We start from the raw sequence: 23,794 nt of genomic DNA, 5'->3' as shown, positions 1-23,794 counted from the left end.
TTCTGGAATGTTCTGGTGGAAAGAAACCCGGTTCACTTTATTTCACCTACTTTCACGGAAGGATTCATTCCTGTAACCCTTTTTCACTGAGCACCTTCTGCCATTCCACTAAACACATTTAAAGAGTGACTTAGGGAGAAAGCACTCATATTAGCTATTCCCCTTGTTCTGTCTACCATAATCTTAATCTCAATAAACTACCACTATTTATGGAAAGGCTAGAATAGCCTAACTGTGCTTTGCCATTCCTCTTTACACCCTGCACTGCCTTTATATTTAGTTCCATAATTAGTGAGGTTCCATAAGTTTAAGTCAGTTGCCCAAACTTGTAGTAAACAGGGCTGATATTTAAATCAGTTCTGTTTAACCCAAATCATATGTTCTACTATACTATGATGCTACCCATTTCCAAATAATACTATAATATGAAATTCCTTTAAAACAGTTAATTCATCAATCTTAACTCATTATATCAAAGCTACTTAATAAAATGTGAAAAGCATCTTTTAGAAATAAAGTGCTATACGAATATAAAATATTTTAACATAGTAATATTTCAAGTATATGTTCACTCTGTATTAATGTTTTAGATCTCTCTACTGTATCTTGCAGCCTAAATTCTCTAATGTAGAGGTGATGTCTGGGGGGAAGCAGATTCCCTGTGCACTGAGAGAGGGTCTCTCAAGGGTCCCAATTCCTTCAGATGTTCATGTCCTACTATCTTGTCCTCAGCTTTCTAGCCCAGAAATGGCCTGTTTCCTAAAGATGCCATCATTTATATGTTTACTATTATTAACCATGTCCACTTGACACCAGAATAATATTTTTTATATTTTGTGATTCAAAATGTAATACTGTTGACCCTTGAACAACACAGGCATGAACTGTGTGAGTTTGCTCATACCTGGATTTTTTTCAGTAACGACAGAACAGCACTAGAAACATACTTCCTTTTTGAAGTGAAAGACCTGTACTCTGAAAACTATAAAACACTGATGAAAGAAATTAAAGACGACACAAACAAATGGAAAGATATCCCATGCTCATGGATTGGAAGAATTAATATTGCTAAATGTCCATATTACCCAAAGCAATCTACAGATTGAATGCAGTCCCTACCAAAATACCAACAGCATTTTCATAAAACTAAAACACATAATACTAAAATTTGTATGGAACCACAAAAAAACCCAAAAAGCAATCTTGAGAATGAAGAACAAAGCGGGAGGTATCACAATTCCAGATTTCAAACGATACTACAAAGCTGTAGTAATCAAAACAGTATGTTACTGGCACAAAAACAGACACATAGATCAATGGAATGGGACAGAGCCCAGAAATAAACCACACCTACATGGTCAATTAATCTATAACAAAGGAGGCAAGAATATATAATGGGGAAAGTCTTTTCAAAAAATGGTGCTGGGAAAGCTGGACAGCTACATGCAAAAAAAAAAAAAAAAAAAAATGAGACTGGCCCACTTTCTAACACCATACACACGAAAAGAAATTCAAAATGGATTAAAGACCTAAATGTGAGACCTGAAATCCTTATGATTTTCTTAATAACATTTTTTCTAGCTTATTTAATTATAAGAATAGAGTATTAAGACATATAGCATACAAATGTGTGTTAATCAACTGTTTATGTTCTTGGTAAGGCTTCTTATCAACAGTAGGTTATTAGTAAAGTTTTGGGGGAGTCAAAAGTTATACATGGATTTTCCAGTGCATGGGGGGTTGGCGCTCCTAACGTCTATGTTGTTCAAGGGTTAACTACAGTCACATAGAGCAGACTCACATCCTTAGACTAGCACAGAACTTCTTACAGATAAATCTATTTGGGAAATTAGTGCAATGGGCTCAGGCATGATTCACATTTTTAAGAGCATCAGGATTTGACAGCCCTCTTTTCTCAGTAAAGACACAATGCGCTGAGGACCACAATATGCAAGGAAGCTCCTTCCTTGGGCGGTGATGCCCATGCATAGACACCTGGTTTTTCTAGCTTTTTTTCTGGTCATCTCCAGTTAGGCAGACACCTTGGGCCAGGGGCGGAAACAGGATTTGGTAGGTGTTTTCCTTCTTATTCACCTTTGTTAATACAGTTTGCCTTTCTCATCCCAAATGGGAAACTTCATTTAGGTCTTACATGGTGATTTTAAGGCCTATTGCTTAGTGTCTGGGAGGTTTCCTGCTGGCATCTCTCCTGTAGCATCTACAGAGTGACATTTACCTGATAGCTTGTGTTACTATCAGGGTAATGATTTCAATATGTTTACTGCCCAGCAGATAAAGGAGAAATATGTCTTTCACTACGCCTTTACAACTTTAAAAACTAATGTTTGGTTGGAGAGCTCAGAAATTAAATTAACAAGGGCACTTTCAGTGGATCTGAACCCTTTACAGATGTTGATCACCAGATTCTTAAAAACTTAGCAGTGCTGTATTAAAGAATCTCTACAAATCCACTTTTAAATCCAAAGTAGAAAGCTATTCGTAATGAATCAACCAGTGAACCAAAAAGAGAGAGTGAGACTTAGGTTCTGATTCGATTTGGTAAGTCATGCACTGCTCATTATGTAAGAGACGTGACAGTGGGAAGTAGGTGCGCCTGGGGGATGGGGTCAGAGGTTCACAATGGGGGTGGCAAAATATTTTATTCAAAAGAGCCCAAGAAAGGAAGAATTCATTGGAAATCACAATGGCCTAATATATAAGACCACCTCACTTCCAATATAGTTCCAGAATTCCTTTTTAAAGGCTGATCTCCTAAGACCATTAAACTAAATCCTTCCTTTAATTTCAACTGTCTGAGCTAGGTGTGCCAAGGCTGTTATGGACGAATGATGTGTCCCTCCCCATTTTCATATGCTGAGGCCCTGACCACAGTGTGATGATATCTGGAGATGGAGCTTTAGGGAGGTAATTCAGTTTAGATGAGGTCATGAAGGTGGAGCCCCCATAGTTAGCATCCTAAGAAGAAGCAGAGGGGAGACAAGAGCTCTTTCTCTCCAGATACACACTCAGAGGAAAGGCTGCTAAGCACCCTCTGAGAAGAGAAGCCGGCCATCTACAAGGCAGGGAGAGGGTCCTCACTAAGAACTGACTCTATGAGAATCCTGCAGGATTTCCAGGCTCTGCAACCATGAACAAAAAATGTCTATCATTTGAGGCACCCAGTCTTTGGTATTCTGTCATAGCCTGAGTTTACACAAAGGCAAAATCCAACTTTAAGATCTGGATTGCGGTCAAGGTCAAAACTAAACCAATGCATTGTACTCTGGAGGCTCTGAGGGGCCCAAGAGAGTTCACTCCTAGAGATGCTGGGTAGGCAGTGCTAAGGTGAAAGAGAGGAAAGTCAGAGCACATATGAGCAGACCTACCTTCTGATCTTGCCTAGAAGTTTGTCCCATTGCCTCCATCCAGCAGATGCCTGGGGGCGAAGGCAGAACCTAATGCAGGTGCCAGGGGGGCAGTGGGAACATCACACACCTATGCCTTCTCGACTTTGGGAAGGTCTCCTCCAAAAGAAGTTTCTAAAAACACTCAGCCTCTTAACTTAGTCCAGCATATGAAAGTCTTTGGAAGCCTAGCTTAACCAAACCCACTTCCCCTGCTTCCATTTTAGTACTATGGATGGAGAAATTTTGTCCCAGAGGCCGTATTTTTTTTAATTATACCACTGATTGCTAATATAGTTATAAAAAAGGTTATTTGTTAAATAGGAGATTTTCCCTGTAGAAGAAAAACTTTTTTTTTTACTTTACTCTTTGGGGTTTTATACATAAAAACAGTACATATATATTGGAGAAAATTTAGAATATGACCGATGGTATAAAGAAAAAAAGTTCAAATCACCTGTTACCCTATTAGCTAGGGAGATACCACTTTTTAATATGTTTATTTCAGCACAGTCTTCATTTTATAATATATATATACACACATTATTTTATATATATATTTAATCATATAAATATAATTTTAAAATTAAAAAATATAATATGTAAAATTTAAATTGTGGAATGTATTGTTTTATACCAGTGTTTCCACTTAACAACATAAGCTTAAGTGGATCATTAAATGGTCTTCCATGACATTATTCTTAATTGTTGCAAAATGCATTTTTGTACTGAGGTAACAAATTAACTAAACCTCTAATGATGGAAATAATACTGCTTCTGATTTTTTCATTATTATAAATAAACTGCCATGAAAATCCTTGTAGTTAATTATTTGCAACCATTCTTCCTTATTTCCTTGGGATGAATTCCTAACAGTAGATTGCTAAATTTAGACCTATCTAAATTTTTAACACTTTTAAAAGAAGAGTACCTTTAAAAGATTTTAACAATTTATGTGTGTACTATTTAACAATTTACATGTGTACTGTTCAAGACACATGAATTTCTCAATCATTAAATTCTAGAAATTGTTGCAGGTAAAAGGGTACACAGATAAATCAGGCACAACAGTGACAGCCCATTTATTCCCATTATCAAATCTAGGAGCAGAGGAAGTGGGATTGATGTATCTGCCCTAATAAACACCAAACCTGCAGAATGGATTCCTGGGTGTTGTTCCTGCCATTAGAAAGACAAGTAGCCCTTGAGGAGACTCAGTTTTCCTTTCCCTGAGTCTAGCCAAGCACCTCAATTAAATTGAGAGATGATCTTGGATCCATGTTCCAGCTGGCTCCTGAGCAAGCCAAAGGAATTAAGAAAGAGAAAAGCAAAATATCTCAATCCTCCTAATGAATCCTTTTAGCTTGAAATTAATCGAGTACTCTCAAAATCAAGTTATTTTTTAAAGGTGCTGTGGACAAAAGGAAAAAAAGCACCAAATGCCATTGTCACGATTTTTCCACCTTTGATCCTGAGTCCGGATGCCTCTGTGATACAAGTCACTCTCCGCCAGAAGGCACATGACGTCAGACGTCAGGGTTGCTTTGGTACCACTTTTTAACTGTTCCTGGCCTCCACCCTTTAGTTACTTTCAGTGAGAACTCCAAGTGGGTAACGTGGGTCTTAACAGAACATCGCAAATAACAGGACAGCAGCCCCTCCATGACAAGGACTTAAGGACTTATCCTACATATGTTCTTTTCTTCCCATTGCTTATAGGGATGGGAACAGGACCCTGCACCTTGCTACCTGGTCCATCAGGCTCACTTCTTAATGATTCACTTACTCCTGAGAGCAACTCATGAACAAAGGAGTCTCCTCTTTTAGAATCAGGTGCTATGTCTCTGTGGGTCCGATATGGCCCACTTAATATAGCACTTGCAGATAGCGCTTCCTGTCCTGCTTCAGGTTACTTAAAACAACATTTTTGTTTTTATTTTTCTTTTATTTTCTTAAAACAATATATGCATAAACAAGTTTGAAAGGTGTTCTTTACTCATTTCTCAAGATAACATACAAAGACTTAATACACTCCCTACCAAATAGCACAAGCTTCCCTAACATCAGTATTAAAAAAATACCTACACTTCTTACACATTCTCTGATTATACTAATACAAAAACTGTATTTTCAGAAGTTAGAAGATGCATCAAAACAGGAAATGAAAACAAAGAGCATACCTGATAAAAATTAGGCCAGAATGTACTAATGGCCAGTTCTGCCCTGTTCCATGTGCGGGTAGGGTCTCCAGATATGTTCCAGATAGGATTTCCCAAAGGCCCATTATTGACCTTCACATAGACATTGAGTAACCCAGGAGCAGTGTTACTCTTGCTGGATACAAAATAGTGAAAATCAATGCAATGGGTGTCGTTTTCTTTCAGCTGAGGTAAGAGGAGGTGGGCTCTCTGCCCCTCAGGTCTCCCAGATGTGTTCACCAGCATGAAAGAGCCTGTGGAAAGAAAATCAAAGGAGAGTTACAACCAGAAATACTACTTTCTGGTCATCTCTCAAAGCCACCATCATTTACATGATGGGTTGACACTGCAATGTCACGTATCTTACTTAGGCTTTGAGAGCCCCATCTCTTTCACCCCTTTTCACCTCAAAGAATTCTCAAGATCAGTGAATGGAAAGTTCCCTTGAAGTTACTGCATTTAGTCTCCTAAGTAACAAAAATATGCATAATTTACTATCTTGCACTGATCATCTGGTAGTCACTAGCCACATGTGGCTATTTACATTAAAATTAAGTAAAAACCCGCAATATTAAAAGCTTAGGTCCTCAGCCACACTAGCCACATTTCAAGTGCTGAATGGGCTCGTGTGGCTGATTGCTACCACACTGGGAAGCACAGATACTGAACCTTTCCATCATCTCAGAAAGTGCTATGGGACAACACTATTCTCTAACAGCTCCACCATTTGGCAATTGCAGCTCCTTTAATATTCTCGTGTAACCTAGAGAGAGAGAGAACACATTGGCCTGATTTGTGGAATCTTAGAAGACTTTACTGGCCCTACAATGTTCCTTGTTGCTAATGTAATATAACTTTCTTGCAGTTCATTGCCACCACCCCTCCCCCATTGCCATAACAAATGACTTCTTGATAGTGGAGGTGTTTTCATGGCCAGTATGACTGAGCCTACTGATGCAATCATTGTGCCAATCAGAGGATGGTCATACTCAGAAATCTCTATGAGCAATGTGTATCTTTACATCCATAGCACCAGCCCACCCATGACTGCTGAAGAGTTTCCACGTGGATCCAAGCTTTCCAGATACCTTGGCATCAGCTGTGTCACTCGGGCCCTCCCCATGTCTAAGATCAACAGAAATGGCAATTAAAATAATTATATGAATTTTATATATCATATATTTGCTTTCATCTTTCTTTATGTAAATATAAAGAAAGATAAAAGCAAAATGTTTGAGATAAAACAGAAAACAGAATATCATAAAGCCTTTTTGGCAGACAGGAAAAAATGTATTGAAACTCTGAGGGGAAAGAACACCTAAATTTGGAACATAAAGATGAAAAAAGAAATACTATTCACATATGGCTGGATTCATGCTTTCTACTGGAAGGAGGAGACTATTCCCCAGTTAAGTATTCTTTTTAAAATTTCCCATATTGTGGGGGCGCCTGGGTGGCTCAGTCGTTAAGCATCTGCCTTCGGCTCAGGTTATGATCCCAGGGTCCTGGGATCGAGCCCCACATCGGGCTCTCTGCTCGGCCAGGAGCCTGCTTCTCCCTCTCCCACTCCCCCTGCTTGTGTTCCCTCTCTAGCTGTCTCTCTCTCTCTGTCAAATAAATAAAATAAAAAAATCTTAAAAAAAAAAAAAAAAAATTTCCCATATTGTGAACCATAATTTTCAAGGACATGTGTATGTGTGTATGTATGTTTGTGTGTGTTTGTATTTTAGTACATACTCAACAGATACCAAAAACATACATACACTACTAGAACAAGTGTAGATTTTTTTTCTTGTCTACAAGCTGTGATTTCCTAAGCAGCAAAAGAAGACTGCCTTTCCCAAAGAATTATTATGAGGACAAAATAAAAAACCCAAATGTAGGCATATCTTATATAAATTAATAGGCTACTGTTAAGGGATATCAGAAAATGTTTACCCTCGGCTGTTACCCCTACAGTGCCCCTGTGTAAGGTGAACTGTGGGTAATGGCATTCAAGACAAACAGGAATTGAGTCACAGAGAGATTAGGAAGCTGTTTATCCGGGTTTTAGGATGAGTTCGTGGTCAAACCAAAACTTCGAGCCTCTGAGCTTCCAGCCCACTACTCACCCTGTTACACTCCAATAACACCATGTTTCTTCATGTGCCGTTTGAGCGTATACGAAGAAAACAAAACCCCTTCATGACAGTGAAGGAAAATTACAGTCGCTCTTTGAAAATAGAGCAATTTTTCAAAAGATGAATGTTATGCACCTGGAAATATGAAAGCCAAGCCACAAGGAAGGGTTATCTATGGAACATATATTCCAGTAATAAGGAAGAACTACAAATGTGACTTAAGAATGAGTTGGGGGGCACAGAGAGGGGACAGGTGGCAACAGAACATCACTGAAATGATTCGGGTTAGCTAGAGTCTATAAAATGTAAAAAAAAAAAAAATTTCAAAATATGCAGGGTAGACCAACCCCATCACAAATCTAAAGCTGGCTGTTGGTGTTTATAACACGACTTAAAAATCGTACTTTTCTGAGTAAATATAAGCAGATATATTCTGTATTTGATCACGTGGGGCTCTGTTACCTGCAACATAGTTACAATGTATGTTCCTACTGACAGGGCCGCCCATGACATGGCCTTGAGGTCAATGCTAAATCACCAAAACCTTTAGTACAAGAAAAGTATTTCTTGCAGTGTTTCCATCAGCGAAACTCAGGCAGCCATGGATGGTAAACAGGACAATACGCAAAGGACGGCAAAAGCATGTATTTCCTGTATCCTGAGACATCGAGTTTGGATGCCTGGATGAAGCTGAAACAGACAAGTCTCTTTTCACATGTTGGTATAAACTGGAAAGCTTCCTACCATTACTGTTCAGGGAATCACCAGGAATCCCTAAAATACTATTCCCCTAGCTGTGCAACCAATCCTCCATATTACACCATTCCAGCACAAAATGCTCTCTCAGCTGTTTGAGCTGTCTAATGTATACAGAAATTTTTAACTGAGGTCAAGGTGAAATTCAGGTATTGTAAGTTACAAATACACAAATGATCCTAATTTTTATACTCCTTCCTCCTTTTTAACCTTTTTGAGCCAGAAAATACAGTCTGTTTTGTTACCTGGGTATGCTTCTGTAATGCAGATTAGCTCAAATGGATTAGCAAATAGGGGCATGACATCCATCCAACACAGAAGTCCCTTGGGTTCATGTGTGACTTTCGGCAGGACATTAAAGTTTTTGACTGATCTCAATAAAGGGCTACATGATGACCTTTGAACAAAGCTCCAGTCCCACACAAGTGCCTTCACTCAGGGGAGGAAGTGCCAAGAAGTTTAGTGGTTTCTGTGAAGCTGTCTGGGAAACTGCAAGAACAGAGAAAGAAACCGTGGAGCTTCGGCTCCCCTCCTGAGTTGAAAAGGAAAGAACATTGACTGATGAAGAAGACAAACCCTGGATCCTATTTTTAGGTTGGCAGAAAGTGCTCTATTAGAAGGGACTGACTGCAGTAGAAAGAGGAAGCCAGAGCCTCAGGGTACAGGGCGAAGAATGGAGTCACTGGGATTCTGAAGGCCAGATGTCAGTTGATGGGACCGGTCTTTTTAGAAGGGCTGTTACTGTTTTTGTTGGTTCTCCAGCTAGAGAGCTATTGCATAGATTTTGAGTGGCCAGCCCCAGCCCCATTTTTCTCACAAAATCTATCACTTTCAATGTATGATTCTGCGAAATGAGTCAAGAGATCTTCCAAGAACACAGGTGTGGTGTTGGAGGACGCGCCAGCTCTATCCACACCATCTTCTTCACCTGTTCTGGCTTCAGGAAGCAATTCTGCTCGGACTGGTCACAAGCAAAGTTCTTCTTCCTTTCAACAGTTAGAGAAGCCACCTGAGCAGCACTATGATCAACACACACATGTTTTTGGATGAAAAGTCTCCCTTTACCAAGCCCCTTCTCTGGGGTATGGTCACCTGAGAGTTCCTTTTTTTTTCTCCTCCAGAGTCTCTCAATTGGTATTTTTATGTAGCCCCCATAATTAATGATTAATGTATAAAGGCACTTAGGACAATGCTTGCCAAATAGCACAAGTTCAAAAATTGTGGGTGATCAGCATTACTATTACTCTGTATTCCTCATACTTCATCCAAATGCGTGGCTTCTCTAAATTATCTTCAATTCTTTAGCAGATATATTTCCACCTGCCCACCTCACAACCTTCTTGGTCCTATCCTATTTCAGCTAAATGGTAATTTTTAAGTTTCCTCTCTTTATGAGAGAGGAACTTTAGTATTGAAGGGTTACAAAACCTTCAACACAGTTGATCTTGCCTCTACATTTAAGCTCTGGGAGGGGGATCTTTATTTCTATGTGTGGTCATGAGGACTTATCCTCATGGCTTCGAATTAGAGATGACATTTCAGCCAATGCAAGTATTTCCTGACAGTGCTACATTATTGTCTTATGGTGAGTTTACATGAGAAAGTGTGAACACTTATGTTTAGCACAGTCTGGCAAACCCAGAATCCTGGGGGGTAAACGCACAATTGTGCATACAGAAATGGCAGGTGGGAGGGAAGAGATGCCTTTTAATTGAATTTCTCACCTATAGGCTATGAAAGGAAAGTCAACTCGCCAATGTTTAAAGGATCCAAGGCATTTATATTCAATTTTAGACTATTAAGTCTGTTTTTAAAAATATCCCTATATGGCTGAATGTTTAATTTTCACCTCCTGCTTCAATGTTTTGACTGTGAGGAAATGCATTTTCAAAGACTAATTGGGTCTCCCTCAGTAGGTACTTCCTTACCTCAATTTTTTTTCCCAACAAAAAACACTCCAACTGGGCCAATAAATAAAAGAAATCAGAATTCAAATTAGCATAGAAATTCTGTTTGTGTTCCAATAACAAAACACCCTTAAGTCACAAGTGAGGAAGTAGAGACTATAACATTGCAGGCAAATGAAAAGAACTCCACCTAACAAAGCTGGCTTCAAAAGGGGCAGTTTTTAAAGCACGCTTTGAAGATCTTTAAGAATAATTATTTTGGTTCTCTGAAAAGGAAAACTCTGTTATGAGAACATGCAATATTCGCATTCTTGAATTTTCGGTGAATTAAATTTAGCTTAATCATATCCACTGGCAAATGCTTTTGATTGGACTATCTTCCATCATTGTTTGTGACAGTGGCAACAGCTAGATAGAATTAGTTATTCCCTTCTACCCCATCATTAAAATTTGCATCCGTGTGGTAGAGGCTCTAGATTTTTAAAAGCTAAGGAAATTGCGTGAATTCTCTTCGTACTTTTCAAAAACTTTGTGTGCCCAACAAAAAAGGGAGCGTTTTCCATCATCCAGCAGGAAGAGAGACTTATGTGCATTATTAAATACTTTGGCTGGTGGAGAAGCAGCATTTTATGAACTTGAAAGGGAGCAGATCTTCCACCCCAAGTGTGTCTCTTTGGCATGGGGATTATTTTAAGCTGGTTATTCTTTTTTTTTTTTCTTTCTCTCTTTTTTAAAATTCTTTATTTAAATTCAATTTAGTTAACATATAGTGTATTATTAGTTTCAGGGGTAGAATTTAGTGATTCATGAGTTCATATAACACCCAGTGCTCATTACAGCAAGTGTCCACCTTAATGCCCATCACCCAGTTGCCCCATCCCCCCACCTAACCCCCCTCCAGCAACCCTCAGTTTGTTTCCTAGAGTTCAGCGTCTCTTATGCTTTGCCTCCCTATTTTCATCTTATTTTATTTTTCCTTCCCTTTCCCCTATGTTCCTCTGTTTTGTTTCTTAAATTCTACATATGAGTGAGATCGTATGAAAATTGTCTTTCACTCGTCTCACTTAGCCTAATACCCTTTAGTTCCATCTGTGTCATTGCAAACAGCAAAATTTCATTCTTTTTGATGGCTGAGCAATATTCCATTGTGTGTGTGTGTGTGTGTGTGTGTGTGTGTGTGTGTGTATGACATCTTCTTTATCCATTCATCTGTCAATGGACATCTGGGCTCTTTCCAGTTTGGCTATTGTGGACATTGCTGCTATAAACACTGGAGTGCATGTGCCCCTTCGAATCACTATGTTTGTTTCCTTTGGATGAATACCTAGTAGTAGTTGGTTATTCTTAAGAAACAGCACAAACAGGTGAAGCTCTCAAAACTGAGTAGAAGTTACCCTTGCCTGAGAGACACTTACCAGGAGAAGCTTCGTTTGTAACAGTGTCTCCCTTTCTGTGCCAGGAAGAGGGGAATAACCAAATTTCTAGAAACTCTTGTCAATGAAGAAAAAGACTTAAATTTACATAACAACCTTACTTGTTGACTGTGCTTTTCCTTCCCAGACTCGCCACTTCCAACATCCTCTGTCTTTAGCTGAAGACAGTATTCAAGCTGATGGCTTCAGCCATTTCAGAAAGTTCCTTTTCTAGGGTCTCTCCCATATATACAGCAAGCATACATAATATTAACCTTCTGTTTGTTTTCTCCTGTTAATCTGTTTCATATTAATTTAATTATTAGACCAGTCAAAGAACCTAGAAGGTGCAGAGGAGCAAAATTGGCCACCCCAATGTGTGTCTCTTTGACATACGGATTATTTTGAAGAATTGGAAGGCTCAGGAAGAAACTTTGACCTTCCCCCTAAATGCCTAAGAGAATTTAGATAGAGGAGCTGCTCCGGTGGGTAAGCCAGCACCACAGATAATTACTGTATAATATGAACTAGGTGTAGTGGACAGGGAGGAACTTAGAAAAGTCTGTTTGTTGACATTCCTCTCTGTGTCCCAAACACTTGTTTGCCAAACATTTACTCTTTTCATCTTCCTGTGAATTGTCTTTCCTCTCTTTGAAGTCCCTGACAGCCACTCCCTTCTCCTTAGCTCTGAAGGGCACATAAGCCTCAACTACCTGACTGCCTGTGGGCTTCATATTCTTTTGGAACACCCCCCCCCCGTACATATGTAATTAAGTTTTACTTTCTCTTGTTAATCTGTCTCACGTCAATTTAATCCTTAGACCAGCCAAAAAAACCTTGAAGCTCAGGAGAAAATTTTTCCTCCCTGACAAAGGCAAGAAGGGAAAATTTCCCACCCCCACAAATATTAATGCCACTATAAAATTCACTTCTGTAGCCTCTTAATTTTAGTAAAAGCACACTGTTCATTAGCTTTTCTCTTACTTTGGCTGTTTTGTCTTCATTTTTTTTTTTCCTCTGTGACCATGTCTTCAAATTTGTAGATTTAAAATCCAAAAGCTAAACAGAAAGCTTACAAGTTGCATCTTTGCAGGTGTACATCCTGCCTCTAGTTTACAGGGCCATTCTTTTTTCTTCTGACCTATTATATACACCAGCTGTAACAATTCAGTTATCTAGAGAAGTGCTTCTCGAACAATCTACGATAAAGGACCATTTTTGAAAAAATATTTGACACATCTCAGATCAAATGTATATAAAATGCAATAAACATGGATTCCCAAAAAAGAAGAAAAAGACATGCAAAACACAAGCCCAAATTTGTTATTGTACTAAATAAATGTAAAAACACTGTCAAATTTCTATAAAATTTTCTAAAGACTTGCTCTCAATTTCTATAGTGGTCATGGGCAGGAACAATGTGCTGACCAGCTCTGATGTGCACACCACACCAAGTGGCACAGGCTTGAAGTTCGAATTGTATAGCGTGCCGGGTTCCCAAGTACCCAAGTGTACATTTTTTTCTTAACGTGGGAGAAAAAGACTGAGACTGACAAGTTGAAAGAAAGGAAGGAAAAAAAATTCTCTGGTTTCTTAACCCAAAGATGAAGGCTATCAAGCCAAGCCCTTTGGCTGTGAAAGAAATTGGTCGAAGAAAACACAAAAGAAGAATGGGAAGCGAGTGGAGAGAGAAGAGGCAATTATAATCATGGGGAATGGAAAGGTAGCAGCAAGGCTGAATTCAAAAAAGAACCAGGTTTGAGGCAAGGAGGAGAGGGAGAGAGCTCCAAGAACATATCTTGGCTGTTCTTAAGGAGAAAAGGAGAATGCAGGGAATCAAATGTGCCAGCCAGTGCTTGGGCCAAGGGCTGCATGTATCCCATCTCATTAAATCCCCCCAACAATAAAGACCCACAGAAACACAGAGAACAGTTCGCTCATCAAAGGGTCCACCAACAGCATCTGATGGAGCTAAAGGGAATCTGAATTTTTCACATTCAGGCTCTAAATGAAATGCTCTAAAACCAACATTTTTCAAACATGTGGCCCCATCATGGTACCAAAATATTGTATATGCACCCCAGTATACACGTGTGATGTTATGTGTGCATACCTACATTATATACATACACCCACAAACATACATAGACACAAAACTTCCATGAAGAAATGTTTTTCTTATCATGTGTATGTGTATTGTACTCATATTTCCTATTCTACTATTTCATTTTGCAATGTACAGAAGTAAATGAGTGCTGGGTGCAAGCAGCCCACAGCTGACTCCACGGTCCACGGATGCTTTAAGATCACACCACAAGTCCTCTCCCAATAACCAAAATGAACAAGATCCACACTCTGCTCTGCTGCCTTTGTAAGAGAGCTGTATATTTTTAATTTGTAATTTTAAATTTGATCTCATCCTTCAAATACCAAAAAACCAGATTACATCCCTCCTCCTGCTCCCTCGGCCAGCACTAACAATGGTCCTAAAGAATAAGTCTTTTCTGATGAGAAACCTCGTGAAATAAGGAAGTTGAAAGCCTGTGGAGAAATAAATGAACTCAGGGAGCAAACTCCAAAGGAACAAAGCCTCTGCGGGGAGGTGCCACCATCACTTTAAAAACACTTATTAGCACCCATTCCAGCCCGATGAAACCACATCCGCAGCCACATCCATATTCTGCAGACCAGGTGTCACGCATCCTTCTTCACCTACTGCCTCTTCTATGCCCCTCTCAAAAATGTCACCTGGTATAAACATGAAATATTTATTTTGCAACCATTAGAAAGTACAACCTTAATTTAAAAAAATATTTTTTCACCCAAATATCATATCCACCTTTCTATTTTGCCCTCTCTCTTCTTGTCTTTCTCTTGGATTCTCCAATATTACAAATGGCGAGACGATTTGTTAGGTGCACTAATTTTGGCCACAGTCCTAATATGCTGGTGAACATACAGTAAGATGGTAAAGAAGTAACACCATTTCACAGGAACACCCCAGCAAAACTGCCTAATTAACTGTGCTACTTCCTCACTTCCCCAGTCCAGGTGGCACTCTCACTGGGAGAAGGGGACGGGACGAGCCCATCTGGCAGGAGCCTTCTTACAAGTCAGACCAGCTAGGACCCAGCACTCTGTTCTCCCCAAGGGAATGCCACAGCAATCTAGGTGCTATAAAATTAATAATAAGCATAGCTAAAGCATAGCATACACCTAAGTAATAAGCATCATAAACATAGCATATACCGAAAATGCGCGTAAAACACTTGCTTCAAGATATTTATATTAAATACCCAAAAGATATGCAATTGTCAGCTTAGTGATTCAGAGCATAACTGAATGGGTATTTATATTATTTATTATTCATAAAATACTGAGCTGCCCAAAATAAATTCATTCGCCTTACCTGGTCACTTTTAGCCACAGTGGGATACATCTGAGCGCCCATATATACTGGGCATTTTGAAAACTATGAACAATAAAACCTGGACCAATTCCTCCATCAAGAACCTCAGAGCTTAGCTGTAATCATATTTTAGATATTTGGTATTCAGCACAGAAAGAAAAAAAAAATGCACAGAATTAACAAATCCGATCCATTACGTTTACCAACATTTACATGAACCACAATCTCAAGGGCCTGTAAAATTTGTGGATTTAGAACTGTCAACCAGTAACTGTTCTAAAAAAAGTTTTGAGATGGGGAAGGAAAAATAAAATAAGATAAAAACAGAGAGGGAGGCAAACCATAAGAGACTCTTAATCATAGGAAACAAACTGAGGGCTGCTGGAGGGGAGAGGAGTGGGAGGGATGGGGTAATTGGGTGATGGACATTAAGTGGGGCACGTGATGGAATGAGCACTGGGTGTTCTATGCAACTGATGAATCACTGAACTCTACCTCTGGAACTAAGAATACACTATATATTAACTAAATTGAATTTAAATAAGAAATTTAAAAAAAAGAAGGAATGAAGAGGCTCGGGGCAAATGGAGGATACTCTGGGGGTTCCATCCAGAGAAGTAATGTGCTCTCCTTTCATAAGAAAAGTAAAGCTTTACTGAGAACTAACTCATGTTACAGCATGTCATCCAAACTGCTTTCCTGCCTTAGCTGGAAAGTACTATGTGTGTGCTTTATTATTTCCAAGTAAAAAACAAACACAGAGTGAAGCAAACACAACCTTTTAACTATCTGCTGACGCTAATGACTGTATCTTGGGAAATAAGCCACAAGTACAATGGAGAAGTGACAGGTATACTGTTCAGAACTTTCTTAAGAGACTGCTTAATTTCCCATACGTCAGGTTTTTTATTGATTGACATCTTTAGAAACGAGTTCATTTTTGTTCTAAATCTCAGAACGACACAAACCGTCACAATATAAGCGTCTGCCTAAATTAGTGTTGATTTAGAGATGATTTTTATTTTCACATGTATATCTGCTAACAGGCTAAACCATGTCTTGCTTTAAGAAGAAATTATACAGTTAGCTTCTATAGAAAATGTAAACCAAACTTAACTGTTTTAAAAATGCACCATCTTTGACATTTTCAGTTTAACAGAAACCTGCTGGTGGTACTCAAGAGGAGTTTAGCTAAATCATTCTTTGTTATAAAAAATATTTCTCCAAAACACTCTAAGAGTTCTGTTAACATCCATGATTGAGAGTGCCCCATAATCCTGAAGAAGGAACCAAAGATTCTGCTGAAGATATTTCATTAGTCTGGCTGGGGTCTGAAGCCAGAGCCACGCAGGGACCCGCACTGCCTGATCAGAGGGCAGAAAGGAGGAGATATCAAAACTCGACAACGTTCATCTCTTCTGCCCACTTTTTGACTTGATTATTTGTTTGTTGGGTGTTGAGTTTGAGAAGTTCTTTATAGATTTTGGATACCAGCCCTTTATCTGTAGTGTCATTTGCAAATATCTTCTCCCATTCTGTGGGTTGCCTCTTTGTTTTGTTGACTGTTTCCTTTGCTGTGCAGAAGCTTTTTATCTTGATGAAGTCCCAAAAGTTCATTTTTGCTTTTGTTTCACTAGCTTTTGGAGATGTATCTTGAAAGAAGTTGCTGTGACCGATGTCAAAGAGGTTACTGCCTATGTTCTCCTCTAGGATTTTGATGGATTCCTGTCTCACATTGAGGTCTTTCATCCACTTTGAGTTTATCTTTGTGAATCGTGTTAGAGAACGGTCGAGATGAACAGACACTTCTCTGAAGAAGACATACAAATGGCTAACAGACACATGAAAAAATGTTCATCATCATTAGCCATCAGGGAAATCCAAATCAAAACCACACTGAGATACCACCTTACACCAGTTAGAATGGCAAAAATGGACAGGGAAAGAAACAACAAATGTTGGAGAGGTTGTGGAGAAAGGGGAACCCTCTTACACTGTTGGTGGGAATGCAAGTTGGTACAGCCACTTCGGAAAACAGTGTGGAGGTTCCTCAAAAATTTAAAAATAGAGCTACCCTATGACCCAGCAATTGCACTCCTGGGTATTTAACCCAAAGACACAGATGTAGTGAAAAGAAGGGCCATATGCACCCCAATGTTCATAGCAGCAATGTCCGCAATAGCCAAACTGTGGAAAGAGCCGAGATGCCCTTCGACAGATGAATGGATAAAGAAGATGTGGTCCATATACACAATGGAATATTACTCAGCCATCAGAAAAGATGAATACCCAACTTTTACATCAACATGGATGGGACTGGAGGAGATTATGCTAAGTGAAATAAGTCAAGCAGAGAAAGTCAATTATCATATGGTTTCACTTATTTGTGGAACATAAGGAATAATAACATGGAGGACATTAGGAGAAGGAAGGGAAAAATGGGCAGGGGTAATTGGAGGGAGAGATGAACCATGAGAGACTATGGACCTGAGAAACAAACCGGGTTTTAGAGGGGAGCGGGGAGGGGGTATTGGTTAGCCCGGTGATGGGTATTAAGGAGGGCACGTACTGCATGAAGCACTGGGTGTTATACGAAAACAATGGATCGTGGATCACTACATCAAAAACTAATGATGTATTGTATGGTGACTAACATAACATAATAAAATTAAAAAAAAAAAAAAAACTCGACAACGTGAGTCAGGAGGGGAAATTAAACTGGCCTCCGCATGGAACTGATGATACAATATCAAATTTATAAATGATCAAAACAGTCTGGAATTTAAGGAATTTGTTGGATTAATTAATCAGCAGCAACATCAATATACCAATAAATAAATAGCAAATGATATGAAGAGGCAATTTGCATCAGCAAAAATACAATTAGTGAAGAGATGTCTGGGAAAATATCCATCTTCACCACTAAATCACAAAATTTAAATGAAAGAAAATGTCAGATACAATTTTAAATGTAAGCTTCTGAGATACGTAAAACTTTCCTGACCACATGTTTGTGAGGTTCTGGTGAAGCTCCTGCCCATGTTCAGAAAGGAAGCACTGTCATTGATTATAGAATTCCAGTAATAAAGACCATAAAGACAGTCATGCTCGAAATCTCACCTACAAATCTTACTTAGCCTTATGTGATCTTATGAAAAGCACTCTAAACCTGAGCTGACTCATGGATAGTGTGAAAAAAGAAGAGCACCTTGTTTGAATGACCTTCTGGGGGCCTGGGAGACTAGTGCAGGTCAAGTCCTCATCCTGGTGCAGGATAGGACACAGGGGCTCCCTGAGCTTGGTGGGGAGAGCTGAGCTCTGCAACCACACAAGCTGTGTTTGGATAGTGACTCAGCCATGTATTGGATGCCACTGAGCAGGTTAGCGAACTCCACTATGCCTCGGTTTCCTAACCTAGGACATAAGGATAAAACTGTTCCCATTTCAAAGAGGCTGTTCAGTGATTAAATGAGATACTTCACATACAATCTTTCTTAGCAGAGTGCCTGGCACATACCTACTGTGGATAGGTATGGATAGTGTGAAAAAAGAAGAGTTTGGCCAAATGTATGTGGCTTTAGCTTAGCAAGATGAAATAGCTGGATGCCTACTTCAAGGTAGTTACGTTTATCAATGACCACATGATTACACAGCCTGCCCCCATCCATAGCTATTCAATATAATGAAGTCAGTGATACAAATCAAGTCTGCCATTTGGATTTATTTTCAACATCCAAACATTAATTTTCAAATATATGTAATCATTCTAGATATAACTCAAGGTGAAAAATCTAACATGATTAAATGTTAAAGTTTTACCAAGTCCACTGAATTATAAATGTATGTTTCTTATTACAAGAGCAAAATGCAGGGCGCCTGGGTAGCTCAGTAGGTTAAGCCTCCGACTCCTGATTTTGGCTCAGGTCATGATCTCAGGGTCGTGAGATCGAGCCCCATGACTGGCTCTGTGCTCAGCGTGGACTCTGCTTGAGATTCTCTCTCTCTCCCCCTCTGCCTCTGCCCCTCCCCTGTTCATGCGCACTCTCGCTCTCTCTCAAAATAAATAAATAAAATCTTAAAAAAAGAATGCTACAATAATTAATGGTGATTGTGAAAGCTATTAATTGCATTTATAAAACTATTAAAAACTTTCCAATAGTTACATAGGTAAATATATTGGCTATTAATATGAGGAGTAACAACAGCAAACATATATATATATAATATTTAATATGGACCAGGCATTCTTCTAAGTGCTGCACATATAGTAACCCTTTTATTTTATTTTATTTTATTTTTTTAAAGATTTTATTTATTCATTTGAGAGAGAATGAGATAGAGAGAGAGCATGAGAGGGGGGAGGGTCAGAGGGAGAAGCAGACTCCCCGCCAAGCAGGGAGCCCGATGCGGGACTCAATCCCGGGACTCCAGGATCATGACCTGAGCTGAAGGCAGTCGCTTAACCAACTGAGCCACCCAGGCGCCCTATAGTAACCCTTTTAAATCTTACAGAAGACAAGAAAGCTGAGGTGTACAGAGGTTAAGTAACTTATTCAAGGTCTTGCAGCTAGTTAAGTGGCAGATGTGAGATATGACCCCAGGCAAAGTAACTCAGTCTGTGCTCATGAGTATGATACCATGCTGCCTCTCAGTTTTGAAGCAGTACATTAGTTAGATTTTATTTTATTTTTAGATAATTTTAGGAAGAACATTAAATCCTCTTGAGTCAATACATATATACCATATATAGTATAGTGTGTATTTTATATATATACAAATATATACATAGATATATACAGATACATAGATGTATCTCTCTATATAAAATACACACATACATACACACACACATATACACACACACATACACGTGTGTATAAAGAAGTAAAGTCCAATGCTGAGAAACTTAAGGCTACAAGGGAAAAGGAAAACTTGCTCACCATCAGGTGAACAAGTCCCAGTAGCCTGCTAGAGGAAGGGGACCCTGTGAAGCAGAGATACACCCAGCCCCAGTCGACCGTATAGCTTATTGCTGATGCGTGAAGAAGCCCAGCCAAGAATAGCCACGCACAGCCCCCAGATCAGCAGAACCACTCAGCTGAATCCAGCCCAAATTATTGACACACAGAATTGTCAGCTATGGATATTATTTTAAGATACCGAGTTTGGGGGGCACCTGGGTGGCTCAGTCGGTAAAGCATCAGACTCCTGATTTCCACTCAGGGCAGGATCTCAGGGGTGTGAGCCTGAACCCTGCCTCAGGCTCCATGTTGGGCAAGGAGCCTACTTAAGATTCTCTCTATCTGTTTGAATCTAGGTGAGGAGTGCACAGAAATGTTTTCCACCCTGTGTATTATAAACGTTTTCATAATTAAAGTTTATAAAAAGCTAACAGTTTCTTAAAAGGCCACACACTTATCCCACTCGGGTAATATTGTATTTCCTTCAAAACTCTATTTTATACATACAAATGTGCATTTACATACCTGAAGTGAGTGCTTTTTTTTTAGCCTTTTCCTGTATTTTTCAAAAAATAATAACCTGACATGTTTCTCTGCAGTGTGTTTTGTGCTTTAATCAATAATATAACATGGACAACTCTTTAGGCCAAAATGGACATAGGGACCCAGCTCCATGTTTTTAATACCCACTACTACAAAGTATCCTCCAATAAAATAGCCATCTATACGAACATACTAAGATTTTTATTTCTGTAGAATAGGGTCCTGCTGGCCCAATTTGCTGGCCAAAAGTGGTATGTACATTTAATTTTCCAATTCATTGGATATAAATACTAAACAATTGCTCCAGACATGAAAAGAGTAATTTTTTATTTATGAATGATAATGGTCAGTGTTTACATAAAGTGGCTCTGTTACTTCAGCTAACACCAGACTGGCTAATGGGACAGTGGGTTTGAGCCCAGAGGAAGCTGTCTTGTGGCCTTTTCAGTTCTAACTATGGCCATGACCGTGACTTCCTCTTCACATTATCACTGTTGTTGCCACTGAATCTCTATTGCATGCTTGCTATGTGCTGCTCATTGTGCTAAGTACTTCATACCCATTCGTTTATTTGATCCCCTCAACAATGCATTGAGGGGAGTATTATTATTATTTTATATTCAGAAGGGTTAAAAATCTTCCCCAAGGTCACACAGAAAACCAGGATTTTAATCCAGTCGATCTGATTCTAGGGCTGATGTTTTAAACCAAAATATAATCAAGATTTTGTAGCATGCTGCAGAGTCAGATAACCAAATATTTGTGGTGTATGCTCTCTGGAGAAAATTAAGAATAGAGGAACAACAACAAAATACACTAAAGCTTATCAGGGTTATCTTCAGCTTTGAATTAAAATTCCTAAAAAATAAAGTGAGCTGACTTTCAAATCACATGAGCTATTCTCTTACTTAAAAACAGAAGTTAAAACCCACCATGCTAAAGATGACAGTATGGAGCCAAAATTAGTTCTATTATTTTTTCTCAAGTAAACAAAAGAGTTAGTGACAAATGCAAAATAAAGAGATAAGAATAAAATCTATTTCTTTGCAAACTACCAAGGTTCACTGGAAAACATGAATTTTAAATAAGACATTTAATATAGTATAAACAATTAGATCAATCCCTGGATCTCCTCAGAAGCCCAGAGGATACTGTTTTATTCTTGTTGCTTCCTAATGCAATAAAATGATATAATAACACTCATGTGGCTTTACTTAAAAATGTGATTTAAGGTCAAATCATTCAAAACAGATGTCTAATTTCCTTAGTTTACACAACCCTAGAGAAGACAAACATTGTCTGCTAAGTAGTAAAACGAATTTTGGGGTTAGAAACATCCATGATGATTCGTAAAGGTACTTGATGATTCTGAGTACACTCCATCTTCCTCCTCAACAAAGAGTCCCCCATTCACATATTTTGTCAAGAGTCACCATGAGAATCATTTCCAGCATTTGTCACTGTACAAATAATATATTCATGGCGGCTGCTAATGAAAGGGGAAGAAATGTAGAAGAATTTAAGATATTGATTACCTTAGGTATTTTTATTCAAGACTAATGTCTCTTCTATTTAACCAATGAACAACTTTGTGAATAACTCACACAAGGTATTGCTCTTAATCCAGATGGAGAAACAGAACATGTAGACATAGACACACTGAATAAAATTACAAAACAAAATGAATATAAGCGCACAATACTATAATTTTTTCTGTTAACACATAGGTGAAATACTAGGAATAGCAGACCCATGACAGTAGACCAACGCAGGGCAGTGATATGGGAGAAATGGGGAAGGATAAAAGGGACACTTCAAGTTACAATCAAAGGATTTTATGTGTGAATGGGTATTAAGAGGCTAGAAAGCTGAGGGTGTCCAGTATGATTCTTAGCCCAAATGACGTAAAAGAACAGTGATTCCATGTTATGCTGACAACTGAATTCTACCTGACAAAAAGCAAAATAGTATATTTTGTGCTTCTTTATCCCTAACCTTGCATATTACCTGGCACATGGAAGGCACTCTCTTAGCTGCTGAATTAACTTCCAGAATACATTAGAAACAAAAAATGCAATGGGTGTATTTTAAAATCAATCTATGTATCTTACTGGTTAGGAATATTTTTTCTTTAATTTCTCCTTTTTATCGTTTATATAATTAACACACTGGAAAGAAAGATCAAACTTAGGCATTTTGCAAGTACCTCAATTCTATTCTGAATTTCTGAACAAGGCATTCAAGGTCTAACCAGTCTATGATTACAACCTTATCTTCTTTCACTTCCTAAATCAGTAAACATGTATCGAGTTAACTACTGTGTGCCAGGCACTGTAGTAGGCTTCACTGATTCAAAGTTGAGTTAAGACTCAAGCCTCATTCTTATTTTCTAAACATTTATGTCTTTATTTTGAGAGAGAGAGAGAGACAGGAGGGGCAGAAGGAGAGGGAGAGAATCCCAAGCAGAGTCCCCACTGAGCGCAGAGCCCGGTGCGGAACTCGATCTCACTACTCTGAGATCATGACCTGAGCCAAAATCAAGAGTCTGATGTTTTCAACTGACTGAGCCACCCAGGCACCCCAAGCCCCAATCTTAATTCTAGCAGGGTAGGACAATAATTACATTGCAATCGTGTAAGCAGTGATAGAGCTATTCTAACAATCATTCAGGGCAGAGAGAAAAGGGGTGCTAAAGTGAGCTCAGGGAGGTGAGTGCTAGTGACAGCTTTTTAGAGGACAGGATCTCTGAGCTGAGTCTCCCAGGACCTGTAGTCAGCCAGACCACTGGTAAAAAGAAAATGGCCCAGGGGCTCTGCATTTGTTCACTTCAGCAAACATTTGTGAGGCCCCTACAGGTAACAGGCACTGATATTGTGCATAAGGAACACATGTCCATGACCCTTTAGAAGCTTCAAGTCTAAAGGGGTAGACGACAACATAATCAAATCATCAGAATACAAATTTCTAAGTGTACTCCAGACATCCACTCCGAGCACTAAGCGGTAGAGAAGCAATGCAGAAAAGAGTGGCTAACACAACTTCAGCATTACTGTCAGGGTCATTTAAGAACTAAACTGGACCATC

General features: G+C 39.0%; 1 protein-coding gene across 8 annotated transcripts in view; it reads right to left on the bottom strand.

The window, feature by feature from the left end:
* PTPRM (protein tyrosine phosphatase receptor type M) overlaps window positions 1-23,794 on the bottom strand; it is a 799,041-nt gene that overhangs the window by 498,509 nt on the left and 276,738 nt on the right. For all 8 annotated transcript variants that reach the window (XM_032421158.1, XM_032421157.1, XM_032421160.1 and 5 more), the window contains exon 3: window positions 5,585-5,856. In XM_032421158.1, the coding sequence (XP_032277049.1) occupies window positions 5,585-5,856 (272 nt within the window). The remainder of the gene's footprint in view (window positions 1-5,584; window positions 5,857-23,794) is intronic.

This window comes from Phoca vitulina, unplaced genomic scaffold, assembly GCF_004348235.1.
Source record: "Phoca vitulina isolate PV1807 unplaced genomic scaffold, GSC_HSeal_1.0 scaffold24, whole genome shotgun sequence".
In the NCBI taxonomy this organism is placed as follows: domain Eukaryota; kingdom Metazoa; phylum Chordata; class Mammalia; order Carnivora; family Phocidae; genus Phoca; species Phoca vitulina.
This window is presented reverse-complemented; position numbering and strand designations above follow the sequence as displayed.